This window comes from Haliotis asinina, chromosome 8, assembly GCF_037392515.1.
Source record: "Haliotis asinina isolate JCU_RB_2024 chromosome 8, JCU_Hal_asi_v2, whole genome shotgun sequence".
NCBI lineage: Eukaryota > Metazoa > Mollusca > Gastropoda > Lepetellida > Haliotidae > Haliotis > Haliotis asinina.
The window spans coordinates 14,317,184-14,331,899 of record NC_090287.1 but is presented as its reverse complement, the minus strand read 5'-3'; the positions used below and the strand labels follow the sequence as shown (position 1 = coordinate 14,331,899).

Here is a 14,716-nt window from a genome sequence, read left to right as displayed (position 1 = left end):
AGCATGTATTACTTGAAATACATTAGTCATTCTTGAGGTATGGTTGTTTTTAAGAAGTTGTGGAATTCTTTCAGTAAGGAAGTATCTGACATATTTTCTCCTGTGGTTTTGGGAAATTCTCTACATGTGGGAAAAAAATGTTGCGTGTAATATGCTCTATTTTGTGCCCTGTTCATATTTTATGTAGTAATGGTCTTGATTACTTTAATATTTGAATAAGTATTACTTTCAAAATTGTCTTTTTATAATAAATTGTGTCTGATGGTGATTATTGTAAATGAACACCTGGTGTCATCACCGATTGTATATTATCCTCTCATGAAAACTTTCGCCACTATTGTGCATAGTGGAATCCTAGTGGAATCAGTTTTGGCATTTAATTGTAATGGATTGTTGTTCTCTGGTATTGAGTCTTTGTATGTACTATCACTGTGGTATCAGCCATTCATGGAATTGTTGCCATATTTGTTATTCACCATTTCAATGTTTGATCAAGAAAATCCTGATAATTCCAATGCTGTCATTTGGATTGCATCCATGGTATCTTCCAAAGTTAACTTGTCTTAAGTAGTTGAAATGCTTCCTAAATCATCAGTATGTATGAGAGGTCCAGTCATTTAAGGTGCAGCAATGTGGAGTTGCATATATGGGGCATACCAGAAACCCCTAATTCTGGGTTTGCATCCAGGTTAGCCCAGTTATGGTTCTAGGTTTCAGCACATTGGTTAATGTCTATGAACATCATCAGTACAGGCTTTTCTCCTGTATTAGACTGGCATGCCATGAGCCTGAATACTGTTCAAAGTGACAGTAAACCCAACTCGCGAACTTTTTTTTTTCAAAGATGTGAATATGATACTTGAGATTACTTTTCTAATAAAATACAGATGACACTCTTTAAGTTGTCCAAGGTCAAGGTTTTCTAACAAGGTCAGGTACTGTGTGTTTTTTGTATGACCTTGATGAAAGATTTGTGCATATTGTCTACCAGGACACTTAGATACTTTCCATTGTTGTTTATTAATGTTTGGGCATACAAATTTATGCATGTGTTAATTTGGGTTAGTGTGTTGTTTATCAGAAGGTTTAAATGTTTTGCATGCATATTATTTTCTGAAGTTTGAGTCCTTGAGTAAATGAGCTTTTGAGATTTGTTGATGAATTTGAATGACTGAGATTGATCCTTTGTAAATGATAGAGAATAACCAACAAAGGAAGGATGAATAAATCGAGAAAGCCTGTAGTGTTGTACAGCATTCTTCAGAAACATACACATTTCCAGACAGTGTCAGGGATGAATTGATTATAAGCTTCAGTATTAAATTCATATTTCTCATGTTCAAATTTCAAGGTCATGTCATAGTTTGCCAATATTCTCATACTGATGGTAAATTGTGTCATGGATCTTTATATATTTGAATCAAACATTTTTATGTGTTAAGCTTTGATCTTTTAGTCGGAAGTTCTTGTTTCCTTCATGTTCATCATGTCAAGTCCACTTTTCTCCACTGTAACAGAAATATTTGTGTGTGCACCTTCTTTAACCCAGGGTCACATATGGCTCAGTGATGCTAAGCACAGCTAAATGCTATGCTTGGTTGGATGCTCTTCAAGGACCTGTTGGTTATGCATTCAAAGTCTTCTTGAAGGCCTGTGTAGTGTAAGGGACTGAGTCTGCTGTGCTTATTAGGTTGGTATTCATAAATAAGTCACAGTTGGGAATTGCAAAGTTCAAGTTGATATTTTTTAAAATAGAATTAAACCGAAGACACTATATCATAAAGAAGTCACATACTGGATTAGCAGTGTGCCATTGTAGTGATACCTTTTAAAATATCATTAAATCCAAGACACTGTCTCATTAAGAAGTCACATGCTCGATTAACAGGGTTTTTGTGTGCTCATTCTGTTTAAAATAGAACTAAATTCAAGACACTAACTCCTTAAGTGTGGGACACCCTGTGTATCTGATTGTCATTCTTCCTTTGTTTGTGTTCTCTGTATACTTCTGGTGATTCCACCAGGATGCGCACTGTCAAGAAGGTGCTACAGATCTCCATGGTTTTGTGGGTAGTGGGCTTGTTGTCATGTAGTTGCACCTCATAAGAAAACTGGTCTTCCTAGGGCATAAACTGTAGGTTCTGGCAGAGAATAAGTGAAAAAAGGTTGCTAAATGGATCTAGTGGTCAGACAGCACGACTCATTTGATGTTATGTCATCTTAACTGATGATGTAGATCTAAGAGAATGTCAGTGGATTGCAAGTCTGCTGTCATGACAACTGGGTTGTTGCAGACAGCAGAATGAAACACCAAACACAATACATTCAGAGATGACCCTCACGTTGTTATCCTGATTCTCATTATCAAGTTTATTTGCTATGTTATGATATCTGTCATATGGATATTTGAAATGAAACAGATTTGTGAAAATGGAAACATTCTCGGCTGAAATTGCATTTTATCTTATATCAAGATGTTGTGAAACAGTTAAATGTATCTGATATATTTATGTGATATCATTATGATTTTATACAGGAAGATAGCATGCAATGAGTATGACATAAGAAGAACATTAAGATCACTGCACTTTAGTTCTATGTTTGACATGCAATTGACAGTTCACCTGTAATAAATGGATAATTCATGAATGCATTGTGACAGTTTACCTGTAGTGAATGGATAATTCATGATTCACATTGATTTGCTGAATGAACACTGTTTGGAATGGTTTGTTGTGTGGGCCAGGTGTTGGAAGTTTTGTGATGTAATTTTTCGCAAATGTGGAGACAGTGTGCATGAGTGCCAGACTTTGAAATGTTGATTGTATGTGCCTTTCACTGTTGATATCGTCACAGTTGTTGTTAGATTCTGATACTGCTCTCTTGTTATGTTTATGTGTGTCTTTACACAGCTGTTTTAGATGCTTTTACTTCCTTCATGGTAGCATTTGTGGAAGATCTCAACTCTTGTCCATCAAAGAGGACATTTCATAAATGTTTCACTGTGAAGAGTTAATCCTATTGTAAGTGTTAGTAAACTATTTATACTATTGAAGGGAATTAATTTAGCAATGCCAATAGCATTGTTGAGTAGCAATAAAACCTTAATGTGGGTCAGGTATTCAAAGGTCAGAAGTGTGGTAACATTAGTTGTAACAGGAAACATGGTCAATGTGTGGTTTTAAGGTTGTTGAAAAAGAAAATGAAGTAAAAACAATATATTGATTTGATTCATGAAGCCCCTCCGTACTTTACTAAGTTTCAAACCTTTCCATTGTCCCCAACACAGTGACACAGATAAATTGTTTGTAATAAGCTCATATGCATTATTTACCAACACAGATACTAACAATACAGTTATGGAAGCATATAGTTATTTATTACCTTATAGCAGCTAATTCATATGAATAGGGAAAAGGTTTTGCTGCTTGTATTATTTATGATACATGAATGATCTTTCCATGACAGATGTCCCTACTGCATCATGGTAATAACTATGGTATGAATGAGTAACATGTAGTGCAGTATATGTTAGATGCCTCTGTAGTGGATTCTGTGCACATTGAACTTACATAGACAGGAGGGCAACAATCAAAAATGTAATCAAAAGTGTACAGATCTGGTAGTTGTAGTGTAATGTCCAGTAGTAGCAGCATCCAGGTTAGGTCATATATATATTTGTTGCTTTGTCATACTTTGATATACCATAGAAGCAGGCATCAAATTTCTCGGACCCATTTTGAACTTACAGTATCCCAGGAAAAGGCGGTCAGGCAATATTTTGTTCTTTTGTTTATTGTGAAAGAATGTAAATCAAACAATCCAGAACCAAAGCTGTTTGAAGTAAGGAGAGTTTGGGGTAGCTGTGAAGTAGTCCAATGGTTTCAGTATAGGTTCCACATGCTGAAGATGCAGGTTTGATTCGTGGCATCGGTAGATCGGAGTCCATTTCTGGTGTCTCCATGTTTTGATATGTCTAGAGTATTAAGGTATTATCAGCTTAAAAGTCTGTGCCCACGTTAAGTCGTTGATGGGTTTATATATGACAGAAGTATGACATTTGCATGCAGTTTGGATAACCTGATTGTGATTTTGATAGTTTCTTTTTAGCACAAAGTTACAATCCTACCATAAAGACCAAGAGACCTTGTCTGCCCCAAACTCTACAAACATGCACACATAAATAGCAGTAGTATATCATTGCTTTGTTTTGAATACATGTAATGAAGCTTCACATGATCGATATCATTGCCACAAATTTAGAAATGAAGTATTTGGAATCCAGACTCATTTGTACATGATTGTCACTGCTGGTTTGTGTTAATGGCCAAAGGAATATTCGTTTTCACGTGAAATGAGGCTGGTTGTTTACTGGCAATGAATGTCTTCCTTTATTGAGCCTATATTCACTTTTAGAATGATACAGCCAGTTCATATGGTGTGTACTATGTTGTTCCGTATTCTGCACATGTCAAACAGAGACATCCATATATTTATGTAATCTTCATTATGAATATTTTATCATACGTATCTGATATTCCAAAACATTATTTTTTTGTAATCATTTAGTAAGGTACCCATTATTTGAGTTTATGGGGTTATGGTCTTATTATTTTGAAAAGAATAATTTGGTGCAAAAGTGAAATGTATTTTTCAAGTTTTACTCCAAAGTAGATTTTCTACTGTACATTTTGGGTTTTCTGAATTAAAAAACAACAAACAGCAAATTCATTGTTTTACTGCTTGTACAGACACAACTTACATGTTTCATGGTATATATGCTGGGAACTGTTCTTGGATGTTAAAGGGTTAAGAATCATGTATATTTGGGGGCATATTGTTGTGAAATTGCATGCTCAGTCTTTACAACAGTGAATTGAAATTTACTTGTCATGTCAGCAATATTTCGGCCATTTTCAGAATATATACTTCAAGCATATATGATACATACTTTAAGATAATAAAACATGTCAACAAATTACAGTAAATCCACTGGGATATGACAAACAAATTTGAAACTAACCTTTAATTTTTGGATTATATCACTTATCAATACCATACAATATAAACACAGGCTATAGATCACAACTCCTGACAGTAGATCACAATACTAGGGTCCTTTGCAACGGAAAGTATCACTGAAAATATCCTAACTTTGTTTTTTTACAGATACATGTATTATGAATGTTATGTCTCATTCAAAGTCAAGTCAACAGTCAGTTTGGTGCCAAAGTCAGTCTACTGATATCAGTCAAAATGTACATGTCAGTGGACCTAATAACATTCCATTTTTGAATACTTAATATTGTCAATGATTGTAAATAATCATATATATCTATATTTAATTCTTGCTACCAGTGAGGCTCTCATGGGAAGGCTTTAGTCATGTCATTTGTTTTATGTTGTTTTATTTGTTCTTGTAAGAATAGGTACTATTATTATGTACGTGGAGGTATTTTACCCCAGCTGGTGTCTTTTGTAAACACAACTGAAGATACTATACATATAAGGTTAAAGTTTTTTGACATGATTAAGTTACTTTATATGCATTTTCATCATCAGTTAGTACGAGGATTGTTTGTCTTTGAGATTGGGTTTCACTATAACATGCTTTGCATCTCAGACTTTTAGAAATCTATTTTTAAAAGTTACAATTGTCATATTTGGTGATTAAAATGTTGACTCAACATCTAGTCATGTTATCATTATCAAAATGTTATTTTTAACCGCCTTGGAATGAAATGGAAGCTCATTTGTGAACTCATGGACATGATGCTATGGGGTAGGGGTACTGGGTATTTTAAATCATCATGAACCTTTATGCCACAAACTCTGAATATTGTACAGTGAGGAAGAAATGTATTCAGGAGATTCCCCGGTGCATTTTTCAGCTTTGTTATCCATCCTCATCATCGGTGTGGTAGCCTGACTGGTTAAGCTTCCACCTGTCATTCTGAAGACCAGGGTTTGATTCTCTGCCTGGGCACAATGTCTGAAGCACATTCTGGTGTATTCCATAGTGACATTGCTGGAATATTTCTAAAAGTAACATAAAACCATATTCACTAGCCTTACCATCCAACAAAGTGTGAATTATGATAAATTTGTTGTTTAGCCTAAAACACTTCAGAATTGATGCAGTGAGGTGGTTATGTACCCATTCTTGGTCGAGTGTTCTCGTTAATGCAGAAACCAGCATTTTTCATGCCATAATGATGAAAACACACAAAGTATAAATATTTTGCATGCATGTTTTGGACGGATAGATTCTCATCTACGTAATTTTAAAAAGCACCTTAAGACAGAAACACATGAAAAACACCCAAGTAATTTTGAAATGATTCAGGATAGTAATAAAAATTTCACATCAAAAAGATCTGGACTACATATTTATAATTTTGTTTCTGCACTCACTTACAAATCTTACTGTGAACACTGTGAGTGTTATGTGACATTTTACCCAACATTTCTAAAACAAGTTCCCATGATTATGATGACACATTTTTACCAAAGGTTTTGTTGTGTCTTTTATAGGGCTGTGCATTGCCATAATTTGCATAATGAATACATCTTCATAGGCAGGTTTCTACTGCTGATGCAATAAACTACAGTTACAACAAACTACAAGCCATCAACAAATTTTGTTTGGCATAACCATTTTTTGGTTTGTGCATTTTGACTAAAATATAAAGGTAGTGAAAAATCAATTCTTTATTACATCATCTGTTAATTATTGATGTGTTCATGTGTTACTGTCTTTTTTGCAGTATATTGCTATTGCTATGCAATGATATCTTTGCCATATTGATGGAACCACTCTTGTAGTTCAGAGGCCTTGTGGACAATACTTATACTTACTCAAGGGATGTAACGCTGAAAAATAGCTGTGTTATATTTGCTGTAGTTTTCCTCTGTGATTAGCTGAGATAAGGATTAATTCACTCGTCAATATTGATGAAAACCAAAAATATACAACTGTTAGAGATCATGTCGGACTACAGATGATAGTTGAAATGGGAGAAAACAAGTGTCTTCATTTTCAATAGCTGTATAGTCTTGCCTGGCAGTTTCAAAATGATTTTTGTGTCAATTCCAGGAAGTCCTATATAATACTGAGAATATCCTTCTAAACAGTGTTTATCCTTTCACTTCCCTTAACATTTCACTACAGCAACCATGAAGGAATATCTTAGCTGGATTTTAATACATACCCAAGGCAAATTTCCCTGAAAGATATCCAGCCTCTTGTTTTCAATGGTCTGTTCTAAATGTTGGATGGCATTTGTTCAGTGTTTAGTTTTCGCTTGTGTACTATCTGTCATCCATTGTATCAGTGATGAACCAATTTCTCACTAGTTCTAAAGAAATGTCATGGAAAGTAACTTTACTGTATTTCTTACGTATTTTTCAGAGGATGAAACGGAGACTGTCGGTAAACGGAAAATTACTGATGATGAAATTGCAAGGATTGTGGATTCTGTCTTGGATGATGATGACTTGGACAAGGATGGTTATGTAGAGTATGTGGAGTTTGTTACTGTCCAGAGGAGAGCCAAGCATGAAGCTGAACTAAATGCTCCATCTGGAAATGTACAGCAGCAAGTCCATGTGCCACAGGACCAATCCAAGCAGGAAGTTGTTGACCAACAGCAACAGCAACAGCAACAGCATCTGCAGAATGAGCAGCAGTTTCAGGCACAGCTGACTCAAGATCAGCATCTGTCACAGCCACAACACGCACAGCAACAAGAAGGGTCAGTGGAGCAGCAGCAACAGCAGCAGCAACAACAAGCTTTGCTTGAACAACAGCAGCAGCAACAGCAGCAGCAACAACAAGCTTTGCTTGAACAACAGCAGCAGCAGCTTGGTTCTAGGGAGCAGCAACAGCAGCAGCAACAACCAGGTTCACTTGAACAACAACAGCAGCAAGCAGGTACAGCTGGGCAACAGCAGCAGCAACAAGGTTCAGTGGATCAACAGCAACAACAACAGCAACATCAACAGCAGCAGCAAGAATATGTTTCATTGGATCAGCAGCATCAACAGCAGCAAATTCCTTTAGAACAAGTCCGTGTGCAACCAGTGCAAACTCACAGGGGTGAAAATATACCAACTCAAAATCAAGCTCCTTAGACTGTCACAAATATTACTTTTGACTCGTTGGATAACCCATCAGTTACAAGGGTTGACTAAGGAGTAGTCGGCCTCACCTAGAAAATGATACAAATACATATTATCTGTCAACCTCAAGCAAATTGATTTGGTATTGTTCCAGTCTCATGATCCCCAGTTTGTTTGACTCATGATCCCCAGTTTGTTTGACTCATGATCCCCAGTTTGTACCCCTCCAAAATACAAAATCTAATTTAATGCATCATAGACTTCAGGAGACAAAATATGCAAGAAGCATTTTTTATGTTTGAGATAATTGCTATAATCAAACTTTGATATTTTTAAGTGCATAAAAAATTCAGTTTGGAATGAAAATACTGCTTGTTTAAGTGACTCCCCTGTTCATGTTTGTTGAAAGAGCTTGTTTTGGAGACACAGCCCACCCACCCCTTTCAGCTGATGTAATCTTAAATAAATACATAACTTTTTTCACTTATTCATGCATGATGCCAGGGGTTCAAACTGAATACTGAATGGCCACACAAATGTCACCTCTCCATATATCATAAACTGTGCCAGCTTGAATATCTGGACACAACGTTTTTGAAAGATTTAAATGGGGGTGTTCTTAAAAAATCCAATAAACCCTGTGTAAATCTAAATCAAGCAATCCACATGCCTGACTGTTGATTATGGCGGGAAATCATCCAATACTATAGTGAACACAATTTATATGATATCTGAGTGCATACCATTCTGCAAAAGGTACCACACAAGAGATCATTTATAATTTTCTGCAATATTTCTTAGAAATATTCCACCCCAATGTGTTGTGATGACTATTATCTCATTAGCCACATTACCCATTTGTGAAATTTTGTGTATTACTTTGCAAATCATTTCTTGAAAATGATATGGAAGCTTTTCAAACATTAGCCATAGAGAATATAGTCAGACTGGCTACTTTTTGACCAACCCTCGTACACACCTTTAATCTTGTTATTGAGGGAATATATACGTTTAGATTAGCCCCAAGTATTCCTGATGCACACATCCCGTGTAAGCCTTATGTCATTCCTTTCATGAAGAACATATTTGCTTTAATTTTTACAAGTCACTTTGAAAATGTTAATTTTGGTGTAAATACTATCATTTTATATAATGGAAACTGAGGTGTTCAAATGAGGGGAACTTCATAACATGATTCCTATACAGAAAGTATGCATAATATTTACTATTTATATGCTGTTTTCCATGATGTGTTTTTGAAAGTTCATTATTTTTTATGCTTTTTCAGGAAGTTTAGACTTATTATATGTTTCTTTCATAACCGTCCAAACACTCAATACTCAATTATACATATATACGTTTTTGTCAAAAAGCTATGGTTGACCTTGACATTTCATAATTTGATTGACTATGTTTCAATCACTGTATTGCAAGATCCATAAAGCATGTCATCTTAATGATGCTGTAATAAAGAGACCCGTGAAGGTCCCGGGGTAGAATAGGCCTTCAGCAACCCATGCTTGCCATAAAAGACGACTCAGCTTGTCGTAAGAGGCGACTAACGGGATCGGGTGGTCAGGCTCGCTGACTTGGTTGACGCATGTCATCGGTTCCCAATTGCGCAGATCGATGCTCATGTTGTTGATCACTGGATTGTCTGGTCCAGACTCGATTATTTACAGACCGCCGCCATATAGCTGGAATATTGCTGAGTGCGGCGTAAAACTAAACTCACTCACTCACTGTAATAAAGAGACATACTAAATAATGATAACCAGTAACAGTATACACTGTGATCCACTGAAGGAATCAGTGTTAGTCTGGCTGGTGTAGCCACCAAATATCATTGATACATAATGACAAACTTAATGGATGAACAAATCTTTATTCAGGTGAAGCGATGTTTCAATACAGATTCTTGTATCGTAATCATGATCAACTGGTAACTGAGTGACAGAATCAGTGAACTTGGAATTTGTGAACAATGCAGTGGAATAATCAAACGTATCCAACACATGTGCATCAATACATCAGATCAATGCAACTTCATGTATTTGGCAGTGTTATTGTTCAGTCCTTGTTATTTCAGCTACTCTGACTGAAAGTCACCATAGGTGGATTTTGCAGGGCTGAACAGGGGTGTGCAGTCCCACTACAGTCCTGAAAGTTTATTAAATGATCATTCAAACGCCTGTGAAAATTAGCTGTGCACCCTTCCTTTCTCAAAAAGCTGAGTCCACCCTTGTCAAGATCATCTTGTCAGGTCCTGTTTCTTCCTTATCTGTAGTGAGTCATCCTATGGAGGTTAACCGCTGTGACCTTACACTTTGAAACATTTGGACCACTGAACTTCACAAACAAATTCCAGCACAGTAGCATATAAAGCCAAGTATTGTATATGGTTACATGTTCATAGCATAATAATATACATTTAATACAGTTCATTTAATACAGTTCATACAGTGTTGCTGTACTGATGGACACAGTGTAATGTTTGCTTTAAAGAACAAGCTGACATGTGTTGATGGCAAGTTATAGTCTCATGGGTAGAATGCAGTATTATTACGGGTGTGCATATACGTAGTCCTGTTGTAATGCTTTTCTAGTACAGATGGAGAAAACATTCACTGATCACTAGCAATTCAGGTAAGAGGTAGCGAAAGTATAAACGTATAAAAAAACTTATATCGCCGTGCCATTACCTTACTATAGAGGTAATGGTTATCTGATGAATTTATGGTACTTTCCAGGTCCAAAACATGGAAAAAGAAAAAGAAACCTTGACAAATTCCCCATAATGATGACACCCCGCTTGGTAATGAAAATGATCAAATCCACTAAAATGGCAACTACAGTAAAATATAGAAATACATTCGCTGAGAACACCATGTCTTTGTGTTAATACTTGGTGTGAATTTCTGTTTATCAGATTTTGAACATATATCCAACATGATTGAAATAAAAAATTAACATTTTCAATCAAAATGAATCATTGTTATAGTCAAATGTTTTTTTTAATTTCATAAACCAGGACTATGGAATAATCAAGCTTTATTGTTATTATAATGATGTGTTAAAGATGTGTCGCCATCTTTAGCAGGATAGAGGAATGGGAATCGTCAAGGTTGTCTTACTTTTTAATGCAATATTTACATTGTATGCAGCAGCAGCCATCACCGATGGCAAAGTAACTTTTGTCAAATTAAAGGCAATACATATGTAGTTACTGACATTGTATGTTTGGTATTGTGAATACTGTACAGTGTCTTTCATTATATGTCTGTCCAGTTGTCCATTGACAATTACATCATGCCACTTGCAATGTCCTTGTCATGTGTGTTATGTCAATAATGTCAGTATCAAACTCATATTATTTCTGTCTTAAAATAGAAAATATATTCATTGCTAATGTTTCTGCTTCAAAAATGAAGCATTTGACTTCTAGAATGCCAATCAAACAAATGTTTGTGCCTAAAAAATGTCATAATGCTCATGATTATATGAACTAGTCACATCAAAACACGCAATGTCATGAATTTTACTCTTTTAGATTTGTATATTTTACACGAGAACACAAATGTTGGATCATATTCTGATCTGCTGTATTTCACATTGGTCCTGTGCTAGTATTCATTCCTTTTTATATAGTGTTGTTCATAAAATAATAATAAATGCTAGTATTGTAATTTAATACATACAACTGTATTCAGTGTTTCTGCTGTAGAGCAATATAAAGTGCAATTGACCAGTAGTAGTAGTAGGTTTTCTTATTAAGCAAATGAACAAAATTCATGACTGATGATGTGTCTGTGTAAATTTGAGAATTGGTTAAGCATCACCCCCTCTTGTGTTGCCAAAACGTCAGTGTATATTTTCATAATATCTCAAGTGACATTGATCTCATTTTGATCTATGTCTGATGAATATGTAGAATAAGAATATTGTATGTTCCTCCAAAGGGCATGCTTGTCGTAAAAGGCGATTAAGAGGATCAGGTCTGTCTTGCTGACTTGATAAACACATGCCATCATATGCCAATTGCATTGATTGATGCTCTTGCTGTCGCTCACTGGATTGTGTGGCCCAAACGTAAATGTTTATAGACCACCATCACAGAGCTGGAATATTGTTGAGTGCTGCTTACAATTCATCTGAGAAACATATGGTATGGAAACATAAGTTAGTGGTGCATTATTCTATATCCAGATGTATGTAAAATATAGTGTAGTTGTAAGTATGCCAAAGATGTTCATTTTGTATGCCTTTCTTCATTTAATTTCCATCATTGCCAGCAGTTGGGGGCAATTCAAAGAAGAATAGTGACTTTTGATAGACATGATGACCAGAATCCACGGTGTCTACTAAGAAATAGCATTTTTTTCATCAATGACTTATCCAATACATTATTAATGTGTACGATATATACATGTGTGTTTGTTACATTTGGTCTTTGTCTAAGAAAAAAGTGCTAATCCAAAACTTACAACTCATGAATACATTCATGCCAGTGACACAGGACGACTGTAATCAAATTGATGCTGCATATTATTTGAAGAGGTCGAAATTGTACCTTTAGTACGTCTTTTGCTTTTTGTGAAAAAAATTGTTTTATGTTGATTCTTGTTTCATTGTTATCATCTTCTATTTTGCATTTGTGCTTGTTCTTTGATTGAAGTATTCAGGGTTTTACATACTGAAAGTGCCATGTGGACTTGCGAATATGAACAAACTTTATGGACAACAAATTATTTTGTTATGTGAGTTACACGGTTTAATACATACTCTTGAACGGTTGTCAAGTAGGAATTGCTATTCAAGGTTTTACTTTAAAACTAGAAAACGACATGAGTGTTTAACTGAAGCAAGAATTATTGAAGCTTGTTTTTCTTTCAGCTGAGAACAGGTTGTCATACAGGAATGTTTAGCGCACTTTGTTTCCAATGTGCAGCTTTACCACTTGCAGATAGAACTCATGGAAACGTTGCCAAAGATGTGAAGTGAAGTTCTTCTCTTTCGTTTGGTGTTAGTGTCAACGGAGACTCGATCAAATTATATAGCTGACTGACCCGTTTTCTTTCCGGAACATATGTGAGAAATCTTTAAAACATTTTTCTAAATGTAACATTGTTGAAATGTTCACGCGTGTCATAAACCGCTTTATTGTGCGAGGTCTCTATGGATGATATGGATGATTCTTGTATGGGTATTCTGGTATGACCGTGGTGTAAAGGTTACATGGAACTCCATCCACTGTTGTGGTTTAGTGTATTGTGTACAGCAGTCGTACTCACATGTTTTATCTAAAAGGTGAGGCGAGGGTAAAATTGATTTATCTGTGAGTTTCAGATTATTGCACTAAACCTACGACACATGTCTGTCTCAGGTTATATTTGTTTCGAAACATGATCTTTCTTGTATCTCCTTAATGTCGATTGCTGGCGGCCAAACAAGTAATATCGTAAAACAAGCCACGCAGCTGAGAATCGAACCCCCAACCTTCCGCTCACCGATCACAGGATGTGTCTGCTAGACCAAAGTGCGAAACGTTAACAGTGTTTGTTTTCAGTTATAGTTTTCAGAGCACATGCCGAGATATAACACCAATACGGTTCCTTGTCTTCACTTGATACTGCCGAATTATACCCGCATGTATTCTCATTTTTTGACCATTTGTCTTGCCACGGATGAAAAGTTCCAGACTTAAATAAAAGTGTTATAATAAGCCAATTTCGATTGTTCGCCGAAAGATATTCCAATGTGCGGAAAATAAAGTAGAGGCAGTTATGTGACAGAAAATAAGTGTCATCCCAGCACTACTCGACACTCTCGTTACTGTGCCATTTTAGTAACTTGTGGTTTGGTATTTAACAGTGGATATAGATTCGGGAAATGAGTATCATATGTTGTCTTGAATATGTATGGTACTGGCGATCCTGTAATGATACGTTTTTGTGTAGTGTATAATTGTTTAGGATTCAATGTATGAAAGTGGGCAGTGTTTGAGTATCATGATGTTAATATACATATATTCACTATAAATGCCACTGGCATTTTTTACATATGCATATGTGTTATTGGCCTATGGGTTTTCATTGTAACGAGTGAACATTCCATGGGTGCAATTTATTGCTCATGCATTGTCAGAGAAAATAAAGATATTTTATGATTGTATTTTGTGAACATTTGTGATACTTACAAACCATGATAGATAACAAATCTCCCAAGGACATTAAGTAGAATGCATAAACAATCAAGATTAATGGATGTCAAGTACATTGTTGTGAATTGCACGACGTTTCGGGATGTATGCTTGCTCCTTCACCAGAAACGTCGTGTTATTCACAATAACATGCATTAGCATTGTTTTTGTTAATGATCGATAACATATATAGAGAGAACCGCAATACACGCTATGGCATTGAGAATTAACCAGTGCCATCTTCATGGTTTACAGATGCACAGAGTAATACTGATTAGGCTGCACCTGTCTGGTAACATTAAGAACGTGAACACGTTGCCGCCAAAGTACAGTAAATTACATAAAAAATGTAAAAGTATGTTAAATGCTGCATATAGCGAAATTGTTGCTTTGCAA

The 14,716-nt window shown here is 35.7% G+C and overlaps 1 protein-coding gene across 1 annotated transcript in view; it reads left to right on the top strand.

The window, feature by feature from the left end:
• The window catches only part of LOC137293548 (GATA zinc finger domain-containing protein 10-like), a 34,554-nt gene extending 20,268 nt beyond the window's left edge, over positions 1–14,286 (top strand). Inside the window, exon 4 of the mRNA XM_067824174.1 lies at positions 7,412–14,286. Within this exon, the coding sequence (XP_067680275.1) occupies positions 7,412–8,133 (722 nt within the window). The 3' untranslated portion in view covers positions 8,134–14,286. The remainder of the gene's footprint in view (positions 1–7,411) is intronic.
• Positions 14,287–14,716: the final 430 nt, after the last annotated feature.